Here is a 25,416-nt window from a genome sequence, read left to right as displayed (position 1 = left end):
TGGACCACTCCGAGTTCCAGACCTCCAATAATTAACGGCATACAATCGAGTGAAAATCCAGTTCCGGTTTCCCCATTTCCAAAACCGACATCCTCTTGGCCAACTTCACCAACTGGTCGGCAGGTTCATCCCCTAAGACACCAACAAGTCCACGGGTCCAAAAACACCAGCTCGATGGAAGTCAAAGGAGATCCTGGATAATTGTGACTAGTGGATGACGAGGGTCTTCTGGTCTATAGCCTGAAGGTTTCTCAGGGAGTCGCTGCAAATCAAACATCTTGCTGGGGTAAGAGCCAGAATGGCTAAGGTCTCATCCGGTGGCCACCAGTTCAGTAGCGAAGACACTGCATTCGACGGGCGGCGTAGTTCACTGCATGCGTATATGCAAAATGGGTTCGCGCATCGACCGTTGAGCCATCAGTTACACACTGTTCCTAACTGTAATACTTGTCTTACTATGTCAAAGTGTAATATAACATTATACCTCTTAACGAGTAGGTTAGGACGCCATTTCAAATTTTTAAATTCGATCAACAATTATGTGAAATATTGAAAATCAAATTTTTGTTGCCCTTGGAAGCTGTTAAGGGTACCACAGCGTGGTTCAGGTCGAAAAAAAAATCGGTTTTCGTTTTTCATAATATTTCGATAGATTAAGCTTGTATTTAAGTATTCTGAAATGGATTTTGCTGAAAAAAATTTTGTTCGAGAATTTGAAGTGCATTTTCCTACCACGTGTGTTTATGCGCCACGTCCACTTTTCTGCATATATTTTAGATCTTTTCATCCTCTACTTTTTTTTTTTTTTTACTCCCGCGTGTTTTGGCTATCATTGGAATGCAACGGTCGGTATTCTTTTGTTTCTGCTGTTTGTAAACGACAACACGTTTTCAATTAGAAGATGGAAAATTTTTGACCAGACAGGGTCGGTTAACTAAAACTGAAACAGAAAACTTACAGGTGTACTACGGGCAGGCAATTAGGAGAAACAAAGAAAATCTGGAAGCAATGAAGAAAGATGTTTGGGCCATATTCTTCCGTTAAGTGCTCTACTGATAAGCCATGTCATGGATTGTGTCCATCAGGAGAAAATTCGTGGTACACATACAATAGGGTTCAGGCAACTGGAGAATCGTATTGTCACAAGCATTCTCTTCCTGCTGCTGTTGTTACAGCAATTAAACCTACTTTCTGAGACTTGGCTCATCCTTTCAAGGAAATGTCTGCATGGGCAGACACAGAACCCAAACGTATGTTTCAACAGCATAATTTGGAACTGCCTTCCTAAAACTGTATTTGTAGACATGCATACAATGAAACTAGGACTTTGTGATGTTGTTATTACATTCAGCTGTGGTAATATTGGAAAGTGTAGGGTACTGAAAAAGTTGGGAATTAATCCTGGTGAAAATATGATCACTGGGCTGCAACAGTGCGATAAAATGAGGATAGCCGATGCAGACAGGTCAGCACCAAATAAGGCCAAGAAAGGAAGACAAACATCCAGGAAGGTGAAAAAGAAGCTGGAAGACCTGCTAGAGGCCAAAGAAGGGCCATCATATGCAGCAGGACAGTTTTAATTAACTGTAAGTAACAAATTTCAGAAGTTTTTCTTTCAAGTCAATTTCCCACAAACTAAAATTTTCTGTACATATGTCCCATTATAGCAGAAACTATCATAGGTGAATGAACGAAATTTTCAGAGACTGTACAACATAAAAATCTGATCTGGTACTACATTCATTAATATTCCCCCATTAGGAAACTCACAAAAAAATATTTTCTGCTGAAAAAGCTGAATATTTTTTGTTAATAAATTTTAAAAAAGTATTTCTTAAAAACTATAAAATGAATAAAGTAGATTTTAGTACAGTTGACTATTAGCATGATGTAACATACAGTAAATATATTAAGTCCTGTATCAAATAGTTTATTCAGAAATGGGTCAAATACTTGACTAAATTAACATGGGTTAGATAGAGTGTGGTCCCCTAAGAGGAAACTTGAGACTGGGACCGTGGACAGCTCCCTGAGTTAGCTGTTTAGTAATGTGTCGTTTGGTGATTTCGTACATTTTTACGATTCTGTGGAAAGCAGGCTGTTTGGGTGGATGACTAAAAGGACCCAGCTAATAGGTCGTCAGCCACGTTTCCAAATGGCTCAAATGGCTCTGAGCACTATGGGACTTAAAATCTATGGTCATCAGTCCCCTAGAACTCAGCCACGTTTTCCTCGAACAGACAGGTCTATATGAGTGTAGATCAGAGCCGGCCGCGGTGGTCTCGCGGTTCTAGGCGCGCAGTCCGGAACCGTGCGACTGCTACGGTCGCAGGTTCGAATCCTGCCTCGGGCATGGATGTGTGTGATGTCCTTAGGTTAGTTAGGTTTAAGTAGTTCTAAGTTCTAGGGGACTAATGACCACAGCAGTTGAGTCCCATAGTGCTCAGAGCCATTTGAACCATTTTTTTTTGTAGATCAGAGATAGCCTACCGTGAAGAACCCTGGGGAAGAAAACCCCAACGTCTTCCAAAGGTCAACAAATCTAAGGAACAAACAGAAGAAAGGGAGACAAAGGAAGAAAGGCAGGCAAGGTGCTCCATCTAGGGAGCAGGAGAAGAAGAAGAGCCGATGCTATCGGTGACTCCATAAGAGATAAAATCGTCAGTAAGAACGTTGTGATTACACATGATTGTGACTAAAGTAGACGGTCACAATAGAAAATGGCCTTGTTCAGAAATGCTGGAGGCCACTGAACATTTTTTTGTACCGAATGCTCTTATTTCGTGGTTCCATCTTGATAAATGGATCTTTTGTTAGATCTAACTCTCAACTACCCAAACTTTTTCTGAGGTGCTCTGAACTATCGAGAGTATACGTTATCTGTTTATGTAGCTGACAAACTACATCATAAAGGGACCCTCACACGTTCAATATTTACTCTCATTAATGCTGTCAACAATATAATGTCAAACGGTCAATATATTTTAGTGACCTTCACATCGTCAATAATAATCATTGTCAGTTGGTGGTACGGTTTCATGAAGATTACGTGTCGAACCAGGAGATGTTCCGTAACAATATCAGCATTGGCTGGCAAAAACAAACAACCGAAAACAATGAAATAGAAGAAATTGGTTCGTGAGTGATTAAAACAGGAATGGCGTTTCACGTGTGAATCTGTTGACGGAAATCCGAACTACTGACCCGAAAGATAATTTAATAGAAGCTATACGACAAAATACCTGCGATGATATGGGGAAAAAAATCGAAAACCGAGCTCGTTGTTTATCCACCGCTCCTGTGGATAAATGTCTGACGTTCTGGAACCTGAGCGCTTCTATAATCCGCTTTTTTCTGCTCCTTGCGGAAATGTGTTATCAATGTATTCATTTACCTTCTCATATCTATTTTCGCTTCCAGATATTTCAAGCGATAAATGTCTGATAACTGCTGATGCCCATCAAGGGTTTTTTTCCTATCCAGCTAACTTGGTGGCATTCGTTTCCATAGATAAGAATTACTCCTGCATCATTCAGTAATCTGCAACATTACGTGGGTGTTCATTTCTCTACCTAACTTTCTATCTGGATTCAAGACTGATAGGTAAGGAAGGGCAAATGTAAACAATAGTTCCGTGACTCACGGTAGCGCCCTGAAGCTGTTTCGCGAAACACGGTACACAACTGAACGGCAAATATTGTCAAACCGGAGAATATTTTTGAGCCCATCAATACTGCTCTGTCAATACTTGCGATGCTGACAATACGTCAGTGCTCAAACTCAGACGGTCAGTGTGTTAGCGCACTGTCAATATATTGCAATAGCACTGAACGTGTGAGGGCCCCTTAACGCTTACGTGAATACGGTCTTCGTAACAAGGACTGACTACAAATATACGACCACTACATGCCACCAGCGTCAATTGGAATGCTCACACATAAATGCCTGAAGAACGGATACATCTACATCTACGTGATTACTCTGCTATTCACAATAAAGTGCCTGGCAGCGGGTTCAATTAATCACCTTCATGCTGTCTGTCTTTCTGTCTCTCTCTCTCTCTCTCTCTCTCTCTCTCTCTCTCTCTCTCTCTCTCTCTCTCTCTCTACCATTCCACTCTCGAACGGCACGCGGGAGAAACGAGCACTTAAATTTTTCCGTGCGAACCCTGATATCTCTTATTTTATGGTGATGATCATTTCTCGCTATCTAGGTGGGTGCTAACAGAAGGTTTTCGCAATCGGAAGAGAAAACTGGTGACTTAAATTTCATGAGAAGATCCCGTCGCAACGAAAACGCCTTTGTTTTAATGATTGCCACTCCAGTTGGCGTATCGTGTCTGTGACTATACCTCCCCTATCTCGCGAAAATACAAAACGAGCTGCCCTTATTTGTACTTTTTCGATGTCATCCGTCAGTCCCACCTGATGCGGATCCCACACCTCACAGCAATGCTACAGAACAGGGCGGACAAGCATAGTGTAAGCAGTCTCTTTGGTAGACCTGTTGCACCTTCTAAGTGTTCTGCCAATGAATCGCAGTCTTTGGTTTGCTCTACGCACAATATTATCTATGCCATCGATCCAATTTAGGTGATTTGGAATTGTAATCCCTAAGTATTTAGCTGAATTTACAACGCTCAGATTTGTGTGACTTATCGCGTAATCGAAATTTAGCTGATTTCTTTTAGTACTGATGTGAATAACTTCGCACTTTTCTTTATACAGGGTCAACTGCCACTTTTCGCAACATACAGATATCTTATGTAAAGCATTTTGCAAGTCGGTTTGATCACCTGACGACTTTACAAGATGGTAAATGAGAGCATCTAAGGCGACTACTCAGATTGTCTCCTATGTCGTTAATAATACATCAGGAACAATAGAGGGCCTATAACACTTCCTTGGGGAACGCCGGATATTACTTCTGTCTTACTCTATGACTTTCCGTCTATTCCTACGAACTGTGACCTTTCTGGCAGGAAATGACGAATCCAGTCGCACAACTGAGGCGATACTCCGTAGGCACGCAGTTTGATTAGAAGACGCTTGTGAGGAAAGGTGTCGAAAACCTTCTGGATATCTAAAGATATGGAATCAATTTGACATCCCCTGTTGATAGCACTTATTACTTCATGAGTATAAAGAGCTAGTTGTGTTTCACGAGAACGATATTTTCTGAATCCGTGCTGACTATCTGTCAATGAATCGTTTTCTTCGAGGAAATTCATAATGTTCGAATACAGTATATGTTCTAAAACCTTACTGCAAATCGACGTTAGTGATATAGGCCTGTAATTCAGCGAATTACTCCTACTTCCCTTTTTGGGTATTGGTGTTACTTGAGCAATTTTCAAATCTTTAGGTACGTATATTTCCGTGAGCGAGTGGTTGTATTTAATTGCTTAATATAGAGCTACTTTATCAGCATACTCTGAGAGGAACGTGACTGTTATACAATCTGGACCGGAGGCATTGCCTTCATTAAGAGATTTAAGCTGCTTCGTTACACCGAGGATATCTACTTCAAAGTTTCTCATCTGGGCATTTGTTCTTGATTGGAATTCAGGAATATTTACATCGTTTTTTTTTGGTGAAGGAGTTTCGCAAAACAGTATTTAATAACTCTGCTTTAGTGGCACTGTGCCGGCCGCGGTGGTCTCGCGGTTCTAGGCGCGCAGTCCGGAACCGTGCGACTGCTACGGTCGCAGGTTCGAATCCTGCCTCGGGCATGGATGTGTGTGATGTCCTTAGGTTAGTTAGGTTTAAGTAGTTCTAAGTTCTATGGGACTGATGACCACAGCAGTTGAGTCCCATAGTGCTCAGAGCCATTTAGTGGCACTGTCATCAGTGACTTCACCGTTGTTATCGCGCAGTCAAGGTATTGATTGTGTCTTGCCACTGTTGTGCTTTGTGTATGACCTGAATCTCTTTGGGTTTTCTGCCAGATTTCGAGACAGAATTTCGTTGTGGAAATTATTAACAGCATCTCGCATTGGAGTACGCGAACTTGTGTAAAACTTGGCCAATATTGGGTATTGTGCGTTCTTCTAAATTTGGCATGCGTTTTTCGTTGCTTCTTCAACAACGATCTGACCCGTTTTGAGTACCATGGGGGATCAGTACCATCACTTATTTTATGTGGTATATATTTCTCAATTGCTGTAGATACTATATCTTTGAAAACATTCCACAACTTTTCTTCACTTACATGATCAGATCGGAAGGAGTGAAGACTCTCTCTTAAAAAGGCATTAAGAGCATTTTTATCAGTTTTAAAATAGATATACTTTGCGTTTCTTTTTGATGGTTGTAGGACTTACGGTATTCAGCCTAGCAGCAACTGTCTTGTGGTCGCTAATCCCTGTTTTCGTCACCTTTCCCAAAACATGTAGTCTGTTATTTTTGTGATCTTCAGTCCTGAGACTGGTTTGATGCAGCTCTCCATGCTACTCTATCCTGTGCAAGCTTCTGCATCTCCCAGTACCTACTGTAGCCTACATCCTTCTGAATCTGCTTAGTGTGTTCATCTCTTGGTCTCCCTCTACGATTTTTACCCTCCACGCTACCCTCCAATGCTAAATTTTTTGTGATTCCTTGATGCCTCAGAACATGTTCTACCAACCGATCCCTCCTCCTTTTCAAGTTGTTCCACAAACACCTCTTCTCCTCAATTCTATTCAATACCTCCTCATTACTTATGTGATCTACCCATCTAATCTTTAGCGTTCTTCTGTAGCACCACATTTTGAAAGCTTCTATTCTCTTCATGTCCAAACTATTTATTATCCATGTTTCACTTCCATACATCGCTACACTCCACACAAATACTTTCAGAAACGACTTCCTGACACTTAAATCTATACTCGATGTTAACAAATTTCTCTTCTTCAGAAACGCTTTCCTTGCCATTGCCAGTCTACATTTTATATCCTCTCTACTTCGACCATCATCAGTTATTTTGCTCCCCAAATAGCGAAACTCCTTTACTACTTTAAATCTCTCATTTCCTAATCTAATTCCCTCAGCATCGCCCAACTTACTTCGACTACATTCCATTATCCTCGTTTTGCTTTTGTTGATGTTGATCTTATACCCTCCTTTCAAGACACTGTCCATTCCGTTCAACTGCTCTTCCAAGTCCTTTGCTGTCTCTGGATTTTAATACCTAATAATTTTAATACCTACTCCGAAGTTTTCCTTTGTTTCCTTTACTGCTTGCTCAATATACAAATTGAATAGCATCGGGGAGAGGCTACAACCCTGTCTCACTCCCTTCCCAACCACTGCTTGCCCTTCATGTCCCTCGACTCCTATAACTGCCACCTGGTTTCTGGACAAATTGTAAATAGCCTTTCGCTCCCTGTATTTTACCGCTGCCACCTTTAGAATTTGAAAGAGAGTATTCCAGTCAACATTGTCAAAAGCTTTCTCTAAGTCTACAAATGCTAGAAACGTACGTTTGCCTTTCCTTAATCTTTCTTCTAAAATAAGTCGTAAGGTTAGTATTGCCTCACGTGTTCGAATATTGCTACGGAATGCAAACTGATCTTCCCCGAGGTCGGCTTCTACCAGTTTTTCCATTCGTCTGCAAAGAATTGGCGTTAGTATTTTGAAGCTGTGATTTATTAAACTGATTGTTCGGTATTTTCGCATCTGTCAACATCTGCTCTCTTTGGGATTGGAATTATTATATTCTTCACATGTAGCCTAATAAAAAAAATTAAAATGCGACTAGTTGTTAGTTAAACATAAAATATAGCAATGTTTTTCGACCGGGCGCTGGTGCCAGAGGCAACGGGACGTGACAGTCCGTGAGGCGGTTACAGTGGCGGCCCGTCGGTGGAGCGCGCCGCCGTGGCACAGGGCCCAGTGGCAGTAAGCAGGGGCGAGCCGCAACACAGCCCTGCCGGCGCCAGAAGCACACTGCGGCCTGCCTCCGTGGCACGTGGCGCGGAGGGGCGGGTAGAGTGCATGTTACGTTGCAAGGGGAAACACACCCAGCAATGCAAGGCAAAGACGTAAATGTGATACGCACAAAAACAGCCTCTAATTTGTCGCTCCTCCGTGGAGGAAGAACAACTATCAGAACACCCATATTAGCTGTCCGCAACAGTTAGATGCTTACTTGGCGGTTATAAATGCAGTCGGGTGTATCAGTGCGATAAATTATGAAACAGACGTTAAAAATGCTGTAAAATTGTTCAAAACTATTCACTGTTTTTTGTGAATTTGTTTCTTGTCACGACGGGATTATTCCGTCATTCCGTCATCTGATGATGACCTAAGCTGCAATTGACGATACACGACTTGTATGTCAAAATCTTGTTGTACAGTTTTACACTACGGTCATCAGATGATGGCGTAATCCGGAAACGCGTCATGGCAAGAAACAAATTCACAAAAAACGAGCAGTGTTACAGTATTTCGGAAGCCTGTTTCATAATTACTGTGATAATGGTTGCATTCACTTTCAATCCAGTTCAGATTTCAGTCAAAGCCATATGCAACGAAAAAAAACTTTCTAAAATGCCTGTGTGTAACAAGACTACATTTCTGCACTTAGAACACTACTGACATGCATCTGGTCTGTAAAGTAGGATCCATTATTACGTTTTATGTTTAAACAGGGAAAATACGCCAGGGATTTAAGAAAATTCGTTCAATACCCGCTGTCAAGGTGGTCTTGAAATATCAGAATGTTAGACGCTTTTCTTCAAGCGTATGGCTATTCATATTTTCAGAATTTATTACCTACAATGAAAATACGGTCTTAAGCTGTCCCTGCATGGGCAGATAAAGTTGGTAATAATGTAAGGGAGAATGAATGATTATAGAATTTGCTTTCATTCTGACAGTTTTTGTGCTGGAGTTTGCATCTAATGTCATAAAGCAAAGATTTAACCAAAGAGTCATAAAATTGTAAGAAAGTGGTTAACGTGAATCGGTAATTTACGCTTAAATGCAGATACTTTCTATGTTACGTCTGCCCTAGCGGTGTAAGGGTGTAGTATAAAAACAGCATATAGTGCACCTGATGAACTTCCAGTATAACGTATTAATATCATCTTAAGCTACAGATAGTAACAGTAATATTCGAACCTGCGAGATTTTTTTTTGTGCTTTGTAGCATCACAAGTGTATTAAACAAAAATAAATAACCAAAGTATTATATTAAGGTAGACGTCCAGTAAAGAATAGTATGAATGTTGTTACTCAACTTACAACAATTGTTAAATAATATGATTTAAAGGAAACACTTTTCGATTTTCACGTTAATTTAATATTCGGACAGTTGGCAGTGTAGCAGTAGTCTTATCGTTATGGCCAAGTTGTATACTTGGAGATGGAAGACAGCCTTTATTTATAAGAGTGATCGACTATCAAGACAGTACAACGCCACGCAAAACTGATACTAGGTTTGATGTACGACAACTTGTGATTTTTCATAATGTGAAATGTAAATCAAATTGACAAATTGCTGTCATGGTCAACACGAGTAAGAGTACAGTAGCAGATATCAGACGATTCCAAAACGAGGGCCTTAAAGACTCTGTACCTCAAAAGGGCCAACCAAAGGAGTTGCATACCACGTGACAAGATGGATCTAATTCCAAAAATAAATAAGCATCCTACACTCAGAGCACCCAGAGTAGCAAGTGAAATTCCAAACGAGACAGGAAGGAAGGTACATCTTCAAACGATTCGCGGAGCATTGAAAGATGGTTGCTACAATGGAAGATAGGTTACGAAAAATCCGTATTTGAATGAACAGAATCGAAAGTGAAGATTGGACTTTGCGGACGAGTTTGTTACGAAGGAAGAAGCATTGTGGAACCACATTTTTACCTACGAAAGTAAATGTAATATTTTTCGCTCGGATGAACGAAGAATGGTGTGGCGGAAGAATGAAGAATTTAAGGTAACAAATGTTAAGGCGACTGTACAGCAAAGAGGTGGCAGCGTTCTTGTCTCCGACTGTAGATCCACATTGGGACCGGACGAATTGGTGTTCATCGACAATATTATAGACAAATGTGTATCCGAGCATGCTAAACAATTTACTGAGAAGTGCTGAGAAAAATGAGGTTGTGAAACACGTCTGAGTATTGCGAGTACAATCACCAGAAACATGAGGCTCGCATTGTTGATTATTTATTGTAGTATTGCCCAAAAGTCTTATAACCACCACCACAATCACAAGGCCTCAACCCTAGGGAGAATGTGTGGGGAGAATTAGATTGATGTTTCAAAAAAGGGCAACTTCTTCTAAAGAAACTTCGAAGTATCGATTAAAAGAAGAAAGGGACAGTCTATGCACAGACTAGTTTGAAAATTATATATATATAATAGCAGTATGTCTCAGCGTTTGAAAGAAGAAATGCAACAGACTGGATTACAGATAAGATATTGAAACATACCTTTTACAAAAAATTGCTTGAAATATTTAGTTCTGGAAAGTGTCCGAATATTAAAGTAATGTGAATATAGGACCGAGTTCTATTTAAAACACATTATTAAAGAAGTTTTGTAAGTTATGTTGCTAAAGTTTATGCTGTTGTTTCAAGACATATAAGTTAATATAATATTTAGTCGAGCTTTTCTGTCTGTTTTGTTAAAACTAAAGGTACGATGCTGCAATATATCCTAGTGTCCAAGTATTAAGGCTACTCACTGTCCATGTCTCCTGCTTCATCAGCAGACCAGATAAACTGAAATCCGTGAGGTTTGTAAGTGAGCGTAGATTCGCTTGACTGTTTTAAGAGAATACAATTTACATAGACGCGTTACACGAACCAAACGGAGTAGTTATTGAATGTTAAGTGATGTATACCGTGTAAACCATTGAAGGTACACTGCGCTACAGGGTTGCCGGGTAACTGACGTACAAGCGAGTGGGTTTCAGTATCGGTGGTCACGTGGCAATGTTTACTGCTGCGGGTAAGCCGTCATAGCAGCTTCGCTACCACTGCATGTAGAGGCCAAGCACCGATTACGCAAACCAGGAACAGAACGTGAACGTCAATGAGCTGACAGCTGACGGGATAAGGATAGAGGGGCAGCGCAGTAGCCAACCCCTTGTGAATAGTTTCTTGTGACCCGTCATCTAATGACAAGTTAACGGAACAATATTGATTTAGAAATATACAGTGCATAAACGAGTCTCATGCCGTATTGTAAGCATTTTCGAGACATAATTCACAGGTTTCTATAATTGGCTACTGGTTTACTTGTGTTGCATTTCAACAGAAGAAACGGACAATATGGAAAGAATGAAACGGTAGCGCATCAGATAAAGCGCAGTTCAGTAAGAACGTAAGGGGCTGTTTAGCACGACTCAGCGTGGTGAGTTGTTTAATATCGCTTTCACACATAGTAATCAGGTTTATGATCGTGTCCGATCATCAGAGGTCTTCGTAATCATATCTGCATGAATCTTCATCCAGTCGCTTACCATTTGCGGCCGGCCGCGGTGGTCTAGCGATTCTAGGAGCTCAGTCCGGAACCGCGGGACCGCTGCGGTCGCAGGTTCGAATCCTGCCTCGGGCATGGATGTGTGTGATGTCCTTAGGTTAGTTAGGTTTAAGTAGTTCTAAGTTCTAGGGGACTAATGCCCACAGCAGTTGAGTCCCATAGTGCTCAGAGCCATTTGAACCATTTGCGTCATTTGTAGCAAGCTGTGTATTGCATTCTGAACGGTAGAACTTCTAAACAACTGTCCGGAATTAATTTCAGGTGCGATAAAAGGCGAATTACGTATGTAACAATAGTAATGATAGGTTCTGGTAACAGCACTCAAAGGGTGAAACCGGCCATTTGATTATGTGGTCGTGAGATATATGCTACTTTTTTCTAAGTCTCTGCTAGTTAATATGATGCCTGATGTCCGTTACAGAACAAGTCCAAACTATATACAAATTAGTAGGTAGTTAAGGATAAAGGGGCAGTTACGATTGGTGTGTAAACCGTGTGGGGATATGTTACACAACGACAAAGAAATACAGTAGACAGTGCAGACTAATTTACAGCAAAATCCATTGGAAGTAAATTACCGAGAAGCACACACCATTTAGCAGCGCAGATCGCTTGGTTGCGTTTGCAGTTACAGTAGTCGACTGTTGTTGGAAGAGGTATAAGCGGAGGGGCGCTGAAGCATCCGCTTCAGTTATGCTGACTGCAGGTACCGCGGACTGTGTACAGCGACAAGAGACTCAGCCTCAGCATGCAGATGGCAGCAAGTCGTACAAGAGTGGACGGCTGCTCCTACCGCTTCCAGCTCCATCAGTCATCTAAGAATGTTTTAGTTAGGTTCTAGCTGCCTGGTGTCTGCTGCTTAAGATTTTAAAGTACTTTTGTAAATAAACGTATTTACTTTTATGCATCATAAAATATGTTGAACGTCTTAAATAGTAGATTCAAAATAAGAAAATCTTCCCTATCGATAAAGATTTGATGTATGCCTGTCTGTTGTCCCGGAATTTAGTTCAGCCGTTTTCAAGGGGAATAAGTGACCATTTCTTTTCAAACGTTTTTCTTATAGTGGAATTACATATAGAAGCAATGCAAATTATGTAAGCCTTATTAATGGAAGCATACGTGTTCCTTCGACAGCAATATAATATCTTTGTACTAATTTTTCCAGTTGAGGTCAAAATATCGTGGACGGAGGGAAGGGAGGGGGAGAAAGAAAGAAAGAAAGAAACAGAGAGAGAGAGAGAGAGAGAGAGAGAGAGAGAGAGAGAGAGAGAGAGAGAGAGAGAGAGAGAGAGAGAAAGTGAGTGAGTTTGTAGTTAATGGTATGGAAGAGAGAAACCCCATAGTATAAAAATACGATTTCGGCCACAAACTAGGTTACCATCCAAACAAAGAACTTTGCTGTTTTCACTGGTTCGAGGAGGGATATAAAGGACGACCGCACAAAAATCCAGAACAATGGTGCACGCAAACATCAAATTCATGCTCTTCTAGATCCTACTGCAACTGAAAATAAAAATAAAGTCCTCAAATACGTCAAACGCCAAGAAATAAAATGGCGGTTATGATTTTATTTCGACTCCAAGTAAACAGGGTTGTTTTCAATTGGATGATGCTTCCCCGTCTTGCAAGTAGATTTTATCGTTTATTTACGTTTATTTATTCAATCATGTTTTCATTACGCCTCAAAGACGGCCACACAACGTTCGGAGAAGAAGAATGTGATACTTTCTGTGTCAGCCATTGGAGCACAGAGTTCTTGTGCAAGAATAAAGTCAGCAGAAAGCGGAAAGTAAACTTTGAACAACAATTAAAGAGTAGCTAGAATGTGATGAGGAGTTGTAATAAAGTAGTCAGACGTGTTATTGTAAAGAAGAGGTTAAGGGATATGACATACTCCCTACAATCAGTAGAGTGTAGGTTGAAAATATTGCAATATATGCGGCAGTCACGGCTACGATGTCATCGTCAGATGGAAAGCAGTTTTTAAACGAGAGCTCTTAGTGGCAGGCATTGGCGACTTCTAGCATCTGCTAGTAAATTATGCTGCGTCTTATATGTACTGGAAATACAAGAGAAGTTCTGCCATTTGATGAGGATTTTCGAATATTAGTCAGCGTGTAGCGAAAAAGCATCAGAACAGATCCCGTAGTTCTTGCACTGTAAGTACTTCTTGTGTAGAAGTATTGTTTGCGTCACACTCATTAGCGCCGTGGTTAACATGCCTGCATAGGAGACCCTCCCCTGACTCGTGGGTTCTCCTCCAGCGAGAGGAGTAGCTAATGTGCAGTCCTTACAATGTCGCACACGAAGTGCGACACGTTTTAGTTAACTGTACTTTATCTGCTGACATAAGACAAGCCCTAGAAGTGCCTACTGGCTTGTCCTCTGTCTTAGACGACGCTTGGGCGAGTGTGACAAGGATTTTAAAATTCTGTGGGGTTACGGGAATATTCCCTAAAATACTAGGGCATAGGTCTTTTACTAGGATAGAAGAGAGAGACTATTTCCTGTTTTTTATAGCAACGGCTAGCCAGCCACAGGCATTAGAGGAAAAATTTAACCAAGTTTCATTTCTCTACTTAATTTTTTAATATTTTTACCTTTTGATTAGTACAGACTCTTTAAACATTGAGGTTGTTTGTCAGGAAGGCCGGTTACTTTCCTTGTTTCTTAGGGTTCAATCGGCATCAGTTAATGGCTTTTTTCTTATTATAGGATCTTTACTTGAAAATCATTTACTCTTACGTCTACTAGTGTTATTTTAACGAAAGATTCTATTATTGTAATTTTAAATGCACTCGTCCACGTAAAATATTTGCGGGCGCTTGTGACCTAGACGTAGGTCACCCGAAACCATCACAGCAATGACAGTTTATTTTTAGCGGTGCACACGGTAATGTGATATCCTGGCCACCTAACTCGCTGTTGCAAAGAAAGCTCCCAGCGCTTCCTGGTAAGAACAGTGAGGAAAAATAATAAAAATACCTCTCGGTCTACGATGGTGCCGCCGTAGAAATGCGTAATGAGTGAAAGAAAATCTCGTAACTGGTATAGAAAACGCGAAATTTTCATCGAGGCTAAATGATGTAGTCGTTTCAACACAGGCGACAGTGGATGAAATAGCGGGCTACGAAGCAGGTTTGTACCTGGGTGATTGACATCATACAAGTATTTTATGCAAGTATTATTTGTGTCGCCTTGACCGTTGTTGTGGGTAGGCCGGTTTATTATCATTAGTCCAAGCTGGAACGTAATTTGCTGTCCAACTCAGACACCGTTGCCCGAAATAGCGAGTGCGTCATTTTAAGAATAGAAGCCAGAATAAATAAGTTACGGGATCCTGGAGATGAAGGTGCAACCGGAGAAACGCGTAGAGCGTAAATAAAAATCTCGCGGATTATGCAGAAGCAGTGTTCTCACTTAGAGTAACTGACGTAATGGATCTAATAGATGGTTGGGATGTAGGTTTCAAGGGGTAGCGGGAGAAAGGTGACTGAACGGCACGTGACACATAGTAACGTGGATCACGTGGCCGTGTTTACGGACGTGGTAGATTGACGTTTGTCGGGTGGAGATGCCTAGCACTTTGTACGCAGTCCAGGGGAGGGTAGAAGATGTGTGTGTGCGTGCGAGAGAGAGAGAGAGAGAGAGAGAGAGAGAGAGAGAGGAGGCGTGCCAGCAGGCAGACAGGCAGGCAGGCAGGCAGGCAGGCAGCTGGAGTGGTGACGGTGGCGGCGGCGGGGGCGGAGTACCTGAGTGAAGAGCTTGTTGTACCCCTGGTTGCACTGGCCGTAGCCTATCATGTTACGACATGTCGGCGCCGTGGCGGGGCGGCGCTGCACCATGGGCCGGCGGCGGCGGCGGCGGCGGCGCCGGCGGCGGCGGCGTCAGGACGGGAGCCCGGGGGCGGCGCGCGCCACCGCCGGGCCCGGGGCCGGCGTCGTGGCGGCGGGGCTGCGGCGCTCCGGGCGGCGTGGCGCAGCGCAGCGTGGCACGGCCGCGCCGCTCCCTGCTCTGCACTGGCCCGACTGCCGCCGCCGACGCCGCCGCCGACGCCGCCAGCTGACCGCGCAACGCCGCCGCGCCGCGCCGCGCATGCCCGGCTATCGACCGCGACCCGAGCCGGCGCTCGCCGTGCTGCCTTTCCGAACCGGAGCCGGGGGTGTGTCTCCCACACCCCCCCCTCCCCCTCCCCGATCACGACACCTCGCAGGTCACTAAACTCGCTACGGTCACTCCAGACAGTATCCGTCAGACCATAGCCCATACAATATAACAAGCACAATTATAAAAAATGTAGCTAACAAGGGAACCTCCCCATCGCACCCCCCTCAGATTTACTTACAAGTTGGCGCAGTGGATAGGCTTTGAAAAACTGAACACACATCAATCGAGAAAACAGGAAGAAGTTTGTGAAACTATGAAAAAATAAGCAAAATATACAAACTGAGTAGTCCACGGGCAAGATAAGCAACATTAAGGACAATGTGAGCTCAGGAGCGCCGTGGTCCCGTGGTTAGCGTGAGCAACTGCTGAACGAGAGGTCCTTGGTTAAAGTCTTCCATCGAATAAAAAGTTTAATTTATTTTATTTTATTTATGATAATCACATGCACAAGAAAACTTAAATCGGGCAAGGTAGAAAAATCTTTTTACCCATTCGCCAAGTGTACAAGTTAGGTGGGTCGACAACATATTCCTGTCATGTGACACACATGCCGTCACCAGTGTCGTATAGAATATATCAGACGTGTTTTCCTGTGGAGGAATCGGTTGACCTATGACCTTGCGATCAAATGTTTTCGGCTCCCATTGGAGAGGCACGTCCTTTCGTCTACTAATCGCACGGTTTTGCCGTGCGGTCGCAGAACACAGACACTAAACTTATTACAGTGAACAGAGACGTCAATGAACGAACGGACAGATCATAACTTTGCGAAAATAAAATTTTCGCTCGAGGGAAGGCTTGAAACAAAGACCCCTCGTTCGGCAGCTGCTCAAGCTAACCGAGGGACCACGGCGCTCCTGAGTTTAAATATCTTTGATGTTGCATGTCTTGCCCATGGACTACTCACTTTGTCTATTTTGTTTATTTTTTTCATAGTACCACACAACTTCTTCCTGTTTTCTCGACTGAACTGTGTTCAGTTTTTCAAGGCCTATCCACTGTGCCAACTTATAACTAAATCTGAGGGGGGTGCGATGGGGAGGTTCCGTTGTAAGTAATCGACAATAACTATTTCCCTACATCGGTTAATATCTTTAATTAGAAACAAATAGCTATTTGGGTTCATATCATGCTCAATTAGCGAATAAATCCTCGTTCAAATGAAACTACACGATTCCAGAGACGCTTTCGACTCCCAGACATCTAGCATTTGTAGACGTAGAGAACGCTTTTGAGAATGTTGACTAGAATACTCTCTTTCAAATTCTGAATGCGGCAGGGTTAAAAAAGAGGGAGCGAAAAGCTATTTACAATTTGTACAGAAACCAGATGGCAATTATAAGAGTCGAGGGACATGAAAGGGAAGCAGTGGTTGGGAAGGGAGTGAGACAGGGTTGTAGCCTCTCCCCGATGCTATTCAATCTGTACATTGAGCAAGCAGTGAAGGAAACAAAAGAAAAATTTGGAGTAGGTATTAAAATCCAGGGAGAAGAAATAAAAACTTTGAGGTTCGCCGATGACATTGTAAATCTGTCAGAGACAGCAAAGGACTTGGAAAAGCAGTTGAACGGAATGGACAGTATCTTGAAAGGAGGGTATAAGATCAACATCAACAAAAGCAAATCGAGGATAACGGAATGTAGTCGAATTAAGTCGCGTGATGCTGAGGGAATTAGATTAGGAAATGAGACACTTAAAGTAGTAAAGGAGTTTTGCTATTTGGGGAGCAAAATAACTGATGATGGTCGAAGTAGAGAGGATATAAAATGTAGACTGGCAATGGCAAGGAAAGCGATTCTGAAGAAGAGAAATTTGTTAACATCGAGTATAGATTTAAGTGTCAGGAAGTCATTTCTGAAAGTATTTGTATGGAGTGTAGCCATGTATGGAAGTGAAACATGGATGATAAATAGTTTGGACAAGAAGAGAATAGAAGCTTTCGAAATGTGGTGCTACAGAAGAATGCTGAAGATTAGATGGGTAGATCACATAACTAATGAGGAAGTACTGAATAGGATTGGGGACAAGAGAAGTTTGTGGCACAACTTGACTAGAAGAAGGGATCGGTTGGTAGGACATGTTCTGATGCATCAAGGGATCACCAATTTAGTATTGGAGGGCAACATGGAGGGTAAAAATCGTAGAGGGAGACCAAGAGATGAATACACTAAGCAGATTCAGGAGGCTGCAGTAGTTACTGGGAGATGAAGAAGCTTGCACAGGGTAGAGTAACATGGAGAGGTGCATCAAACCAGTCTCAGGACTGAAGACCACAACAACAACATCTATGATGTACGTATGTAGATTGGAGCGATAAATGAATATTTGTACCGAGGTTGGGACTCGAACCCAGGTTTCCAGCTGGCTAGGCAGATGCGTTAACAACTACGCCACCCTTACACAGCAGCTTTGCACACTATACTCTCTCTCCTCAATAGTGTGTCCCATTCACACCTCACCTCACTTTCTACACCCTTTTAAACTCATACAGCGTTGCAGAAACTTCCTGACAGATGAAAACTGTGTGCCGGACCGAGAATCGAACTCGGGACCTTTGCCTTTCGCGGGCAAGTGCTCTACCAACTCAGCTACCCAAGCACGACTCACGACCCGTCCTCACAGCTTCAATTCTGCCAGTACCGCGTCTCCGACCTTCCAAGCTTCACAGAAGCTCTCACTCTGGAAACATTCCCCAGGCTGTGGCTAAGCCATGTCTCAGCAATATCCTTCTTCCAGGAGTGCTAGTTCTGCAAAGTTCGCAGAAGAGCTTCTGTGAGGTTTGGAAGGTCGGAGACGAGGTACTGGCAGAATTGAACATGTGAGGACAGGTCGTGAGTCCTGCATGGGTAGCTCAGTTGGTGGAGTACTTGCCTCCGAAAGGCAAAGGTCCCGAGTTCCAGTCTCGGTCCGGCACACACTTTTAATCTGCCAGGAAGTTTCATATCGGCGCACACTTCACTGAAGGCTGAAAATCTCATTCCAGTAGTACAGAACCTTTCCAGCTGTATTGGAATATCACCTCAGCATCGAACGATCGGTGGTCCCTGCCTGAAACCAGGTATAGGTGCTTTAATGAAATGAAGCTATATGATTCCAGAGACTTTTTCAAGTCTCAAACACATATGATGTATATATGTAAACTGAAGCGATGAATGAATGCACCAAGACTGGGATTCACTCGGGTCTGCTGCTCACTAAACAAATGCACTAACCACTACCCAATCCTGGCATACTGACTTTCCACAACTGCACACACTACCGTAATGTACACTCCCACCACCTCAATCCAAATTCCCATTCACGTCTCAACCCACTTGATATTCCCCCCCAAAAACACAAACAGTGGGCTGACGTCTAAATGGGAATTTGGGTTGAAGAAGAGGGCATGCTAGGATAGCTCGTACAGTTCTGCAAAGCCACTGTGCCATCACGGCGTAGGGATTAGTGCATCTGTCTAGTGAGCAGCTGGCTCAGGTTCGAATCCCAGACTAGGTTAAAAAAACACGATATTTTAAATCACGTATCAAATGGTCTCCAACAACTTTTCATCTAGTAAACAAGATCCTAGGTATGGGATCTCAGCGACACACACCCCTCTTCCTTTCCTTATCCGGCTGTGTAAATTTAAGGTGAAGGGTGGAGAAAGGAAAGGAAAGGGAAGGAATTGTCGATATCAGCTGCACTGAGAATTTACGCAAAATCAGCAGTGATGAGAAAAATGTGTGCCTCACCAGGTCTCGAACCTGGAATTACCTGCTTACTAGGCAGAAGATCCCATATTCGAGTCCTGGTTTGGCACATATTTTTACTCACCGCCGCTGATTCCACATAAAATTCCGATGCAGCTGACATCAGTAATTTCTTTCCTTTCTCCCTCCTCCGCCTTCAGTTTACGTAATACGTGCCGCAGCAGTGGATTCCGTATGCCATCCGTCCGAAAGGAAAGACACCACGCATTTATACCATATTATGCAGCTGTGTTTCATCCACTGCAGTGGATAGTTGCCTCTCCATTTTCATAGCCCGTTGAGTGGTATTTGAATAATGTGGATCGAAAACATCGCGAGACTACAAAAAACACTCAAGCACTCCGTCTGCAGAGCACAAGTGACCCATCGAACCATCCGACCGCCGTGTCATCCTCAGCTGATGATGCGGATAGGAGGGGCGTGTGGTGAGCACACCGCTTTCCCGGTCGTTATGATGATTTTCTTTGACCGGAGCCGCTACTGTTCGGGAGAGTAGCTCCTCAATTGGCATCACGAGGCTGAGTGCACCCCGAAAAATGGAAACAGCGCTTGGCGGCCTGGGTGGTCACCCACCCAAGTGCCGGACACGCCCGACGTCGCTTAACTTCGGTTATCTCACGGGGACTGGAGTACCCACTGCGGAAAGGCCGCTGCCGAAACTACGAAAGTCCAAAGAAAAATCTGCATAAGGTTGTTTCGAAAAAGGAAAAAACAGACATGAAAAAACAACAGCTCGTTAGAAAAGTCAAGAAAACTAAAAAAACGAATCACTACAAAACTTGCTACTTAAGTTCTAATGCATACAGGAAAGCCTGTTTGAGTATAGACTATGAGAAATGTGCTTTATGAAGCTGGATGTGGAGTCCGAACAATCCGTAGAAAACCGTATTTCAGTAAAGTCAAAAGAAAGAAGCGAGTTGAATTTGCAAGAGAACATAAAACCTATGGGTTTGATTTCTAGAAGAAGGTTGTATTTACTGACGAGAGTGATCCGAGGTGTTTAAGTCAAATATGCAGCCAACACTATGGAGAATAAAGAAATGTGAACTTGAGCAGAGAAATATAACAGGCTCAGTTAAACATGGAGGAGGTTCAGTACTTTTTGGGGTTGCTCGAGTACAAATTATGTCGGAAATTTGTGTTTTGTTAATGGTTTTCATGGACCACAAGACTTACATAAACATCCTAAAATCATATATGTTAAGAAGTGTCAATAAAATGGATCTTTCTGGGGATATACTTTCACACAAGATAAAGATCCAAAACACATAGCTATCTGTCCTAACAAGGATCCAATGGAGAATTTGTGGAAAGTACTCAACAAAACATGAGAAAACATCAGATATCCAGTAGCAATGATGTAAAGAACGCTCTATTAGAAGGAAAGCGTAAAATTACAATGCAAAGAATAGAGTCTCTGATGAAATCCATGCCTAGGAAAATGCATGAGATTATAAGGACGAAAGGAAGGACTACTAAGTACTAACTATAACACTCAATGTTTCGAGTGTCATTTTCAGTGTTCCAAATGAATACATATTTTGCACCCTAAATTGTCAGTCTTTGGATTGGGTGTTCAGCTATGTTTATGTAAATATAAAACACTGTTTCCTCTTTGTATTCTCCTTTTCACTGATTAATAAACAAATATATATCCTTGTAGTACTTCACTCTGACAGATTTTCTCTAACTGCACATCTTAAACGAAAACTCATGTATTGGATAAATATTTTTTGGACTGTGTTTACTTCTCTCAAAGAGCGCAAACTTCCTGTAAGATTTTTGGAAAACGTCTATTCGTTCGTTATTCGAACTCTCTTGTTAGTGATTTCAAAAGTTTCATTTCTGACGGGACCTAGGCATACATCAGTTTGGTGAAAGACGTAGTATATATTTTTCCAAAATTCTACTACACATCTACTTTATTAACGTGTTATTTGTATACGACAAGTGTCGTTACAGCTACCCTGTCATTTTGAAGTGATCCTACAATATTAATGATATTAAATATTTTGTACGAAATATATTTTAAAAAATACCGCTTTAAAAGACACAGTACATGACCAGTGAAAGTACCTCACCTACAATTTTAAAAACTACGTATGACAATGTGTACAAAACAAACTAAACTATACTCCTCCCGAACAGGCCATGAAGGCCCAACGGTATCGCCCGGCCGCCGTGTCATCCTCAGATCATACACGTCACTGGATGCGGATATGGAGGTGCATGTCGTCCGAGACCAAAGCCTCAACTTCTTACTCAAGTAGCTCCTCAGTTTGCCTCACAAGGGCTGAGTGCAGCCCGCTTGCCAACAGCGCTCGGCAGACCGGATGGTCACCCATCCAAGTGCTAGCCCAGCCCGACAGCTCTTAACTTCGGTGATCTGACGGAAGCCGGGGTTACCACTAAGGCAAGACCGTTGGAAACATCTAGAAAACATACAACTTTAAATATCTGGATTAAAATATAAACATGTAAGGAGAAAAAGAAGCAGTTAAAATCAGGACTGAAGAAATGACAGGGCATACTTAAAAGTAAGTAATCTGCATAATAAAAAAATGATTTTCTGAAAATGTTTAATTCAAGCATTACAGAATAGTCGTAAAATACGAATTCCGATATGGGTCATAACAGTACTAGTACGCGGATGCAAAGAGACATTACGAGATTTGCAAACACCAGAAAGAAGAATCCTACGAAAAATGTTAGGTCCAAGAAAGAACAAAGATGGCAATTGGGTTTTAAGACCAAATAAGGAAATATACTCATTCTATCCTAAAATAACAGACGAGATCAGGAAAAGACGTGCTACACTCTACGGACGTCGAGAGAGGATGAAGGAAGGCCGATTAACAAAAAACATCCAAACACGAAAACAGACAAAGGAAATAAGTGGGGAGCAAGACAAAAAATGACTTTAAAAAGCAGATTAGACAGAAAACCTTACTGAACAGAGACAAGTGCCAACTCTAAGTAAAAAAATTCAAAGGTTTCCAGGAAGCTAACACAAACTTAAGAAGAACTGGTGTCAGATGAGAGGGAAAAAACACATTCTGCCAAAATGAAAAGGTTTTGGAGGAAGATGAACGAAAAGAGAAATAAACATTCCTTCATTTGCTTATGACGATGTAGTACTACGATCTTTGTAATATGGCTATTACCTTTGATTTCCGAGAATGTAAACCCATTGTAAATATAGGCATCAGTGTTGTAAGCTTTCGTGTGAACCGATTATAGGTGCAAATACAAAGGTGAGCACCATTCGTAAATTTCTTAGACGCTGCAACGGCACAAAAAGCTTGAATATAATCACAAGAAAGCACGCCGGGGCGCTATACAGCAACCAGCGAGAGTTCAGACTTGTGACACGTATCTATTGTGTAACCGTTATACACTGAAGAGCCAAAGAAACTGGTACACCGGCCTAATATCGTGTAGGGCCCCTGCGAGCACGCGGAAGTGACGCAACACGACGCGGCGTGGACTCGACTTATGTCTGGAGTAGTGCTGGAGGGAACTGACACCGTGAATCCTGCAGGGCTCTCCATAAATCCGTAAGAGTACGAGGGGCTGGAGGTCTCTTCTGAACAGCACGTTGCAAGGCATCCCAGATATGCTCAGTAATGTTCATGTCTGGGTGTTTGGTGGCAGCGGATGTGTTCAAGCTCAGAAGAGAGTTTATGGAGCCACTCTGTAGCAATTCCGGACGTTCGGGGTGTTCCATTGTCTTGCCGGAATTGCCCAAGTTCCTCGGAATGCATAATGGACATGAATGGATACAGGTGATCTGTACGTGTCATCTCTGAGAGTAGTATCTAAACGTGTCAGAGGTCCTATATCTATCCAACTTGACACGCCCCACACCATTACAGAGTATCCACCAGCTTGAATAGTCCTCTGCTGACATGCAGGGCCCATGTATTCATGAGGTTGTCACCATACCCCTATAAGTCCATGCACTCGATACAGTTTGAAACGAAACTAGTCCGGCCAGGCAAAGTGTATCCAGCCATCAACAGTCCAGTGTCGGTGTTGACGGGCCCAAGCCCATATCGATGATGATTCGTTAAATGGAATTGCATGCTGCCACTTGTTTATGGCCCAGCATTGAGATCAGCAGCAAATCTAAAAATAGGAAGTGCAACCAACTTCGTCAGTTAGTTGTTTCATACACTCCAGCCTCTGTTACCGAGAGGGGCGCAGTGGTTAGCACACTGGACTCCCATTCGGAAGGACGACAGTTCGTATCCACGTCCGGCCATCTAAATTTAGGTTTTCAATTATTTTCCTAAATCTTTCCAGGCAACTACTGGGATGGTTCCTTTGACAGAGTACCGCTGATTTGCTTCCCCACCCTTGAAACCATCCGAGCTTGTGCTCCGTCTCTAATGAGCTCAGAGTCTCTGTGACACTAAGACCTAATCTTCCTTCCTTTCTTCCAATCTCTGTCACTCCATTTGTTTCGGGAGTCCCAGACGCAACTCGAAGACCAGGAAAAGAAAGCAGTATTGTGATGGGTACCAGGGAAACGAGGAGGGGCACACGGCAGCAGCGCCTGCTGTCCCCGTGCCAGATGTTTGATCGATGCTAAGCCAGAATCTCGTACCACTTTGGGAGGTACAGTGGCTCCAAGCTGCAGACTATGAAACCAACTGTCCGCCCGTGACGATCCTGCTTCAGGATACAGAGACGGTACGAAGTGGCGCTGACCCATCTCTGTATATGTCATAGCCATATGACCCAAGGCTTGTTGGTGCAGTTTATGGAGCTTGTGGAATGTGTACTTCCATACATCGCATTTCAAAAGATATAATTTTATATTATGGCGAGAGTGAAATTTAAATGGGAACCATCCCTCTGAGTTAACTTGTAACGAGACGAGTGTGGTAAGCGTTTTAAAATTTTCTGAGCTATTCCGGTAGCAACGTAATCTGTTACGCTGGAGGTTTCCGTGTGCTACAGAGCGGCCGCCGCATCATTTTTTGTTCAGTCATCAGCAAGCCGCACGTACCCTTTTACAATTTCACTCTTTACTTTCATCCATCTTTTAAGAAATGGCAGATAACGAGCTTTTGTAGTTTTTTATTTTGCTGTATGTATGTATGTTCCACAAGAGCAGTTTTATAAATTATTTTATCTTTTTATTCTACAGTTTTCACCGCTTTTGCTCATTTAGACCACATTTGCCTCTCCAGAATATACTATGGGTGCTAAATACCTCACTGTCGTGCGCTCAAATAATTCTATCACCGGCATCGTAATCATCGTCAACCAATCTCTGTCGAATGGCTTCTTGGACAATGCAGTAGTAGTGGCAGGCTCTCAGCAGACAGCGGTACAAGAGAAGTCGAAGATATACCAGAGAATAAGAACTAAATGTAAGGCACTAATATGCTCTAGCTGATGCATCAGAATTGCTATCTAATGAAGCAGATGAGTCCAGTATTAATGGGCATGGAACAATACTGATCATTTATTATACAAGACAGAATATGTTCATAAAAACACAAATGGTAGAGTTCTAAAGAACAAAAATGCAGCTGGCAAAACTATAAATAGGATCGTAATTAAACGTGACTGGTGATACACTGGACAGAGTGTAAGACGAATTTAGAAACAGAAGACAGTACACGATGCAGCGTAGAGTAGATCTAAAATAGAACGTAAGATAGATGCAGGACAACGCCATCTGTGGGATAGAAGTACTGAGTACTGCTGAGGTCGTCGCCCTCGGATGGGGAGTAGTAGGAAATCGGGCAGTGGTTTCCGAGGAGCCAGGGGCTCAATGTCTTCTGAAGCACTCCCTCCTGGGCAGCATCGGTGGTGTCACTCGATAAATCTAAAATCTTCCTTATTTTCCTATCTTCTTAATGCGTAACATACTAAGAAACCAAATAAAGTGAAGTTTATGTATACTCTAAGTACACAAGAAAACAAGGAAAGGAAAGAAAGGTGTAGCACGAAGGATATATCGGAGTGGGGCGGAAATCAGTAGATATGTTGTGCATGTACATACAAAC

At 42.6% G+C, this 25,416-nt stretch overlaps 1 protein-coding gene across 13 annotated transcripts in view; it reads right to left on the bottom strand.

Moving 5' to 3' along the window:
- The window catches only part of LOC126272091 (voltage-dependent L-type calcium channel subunit beta-1), a 2,208,268-nt gene that overhangs the window by 603,490 nt on the left and 1,579,362 nt on the right, over positions 1 to 25,416 (bottom strand). Inside the window, exon 1 of one of the 13 annotated variants that reach the window (XM_049974663.1) lies at positions 15,230 to 15,349. The exons of 11 other annotated variants lie outside the window; for them this stretch is intronic. In XM_049974663.1, coding sequence (XP_049830620.1) covers positions 15,230 to 15,322 — 93 coding nt within the window. In that variant the 5' untranslated portion in view covers positions 15,323 to 15,349. Of the gene's footprint in view, positions 1 to 15,229; positions 15,350 to 25,416 lie in introns of those variants that run through there. One more of the 13 variants, XM_049974667.1, reaches the window with a different exon arrangement.

Source organism: Schistocerca gregaria, chromosome 5, assembly GCF_023897955.1.
Source record: "Schistocerca gregaria isolate iqSchGreg1 chromosome 5, iqSchGreg1.2, whole genome shotgun sequence".
Taxonomy (NCBI): Eukaryota; Metazoa; Arthropoda; class Insecta; order Orthoptera; family Acrididae; genus Schistocerca; species Schistocerca gregaria.
The sequence above is the reverse complement of the archived record's forward strand: the minus strand, read 5'-3'. Positions and strand labels throughout refer to the sequence as shown.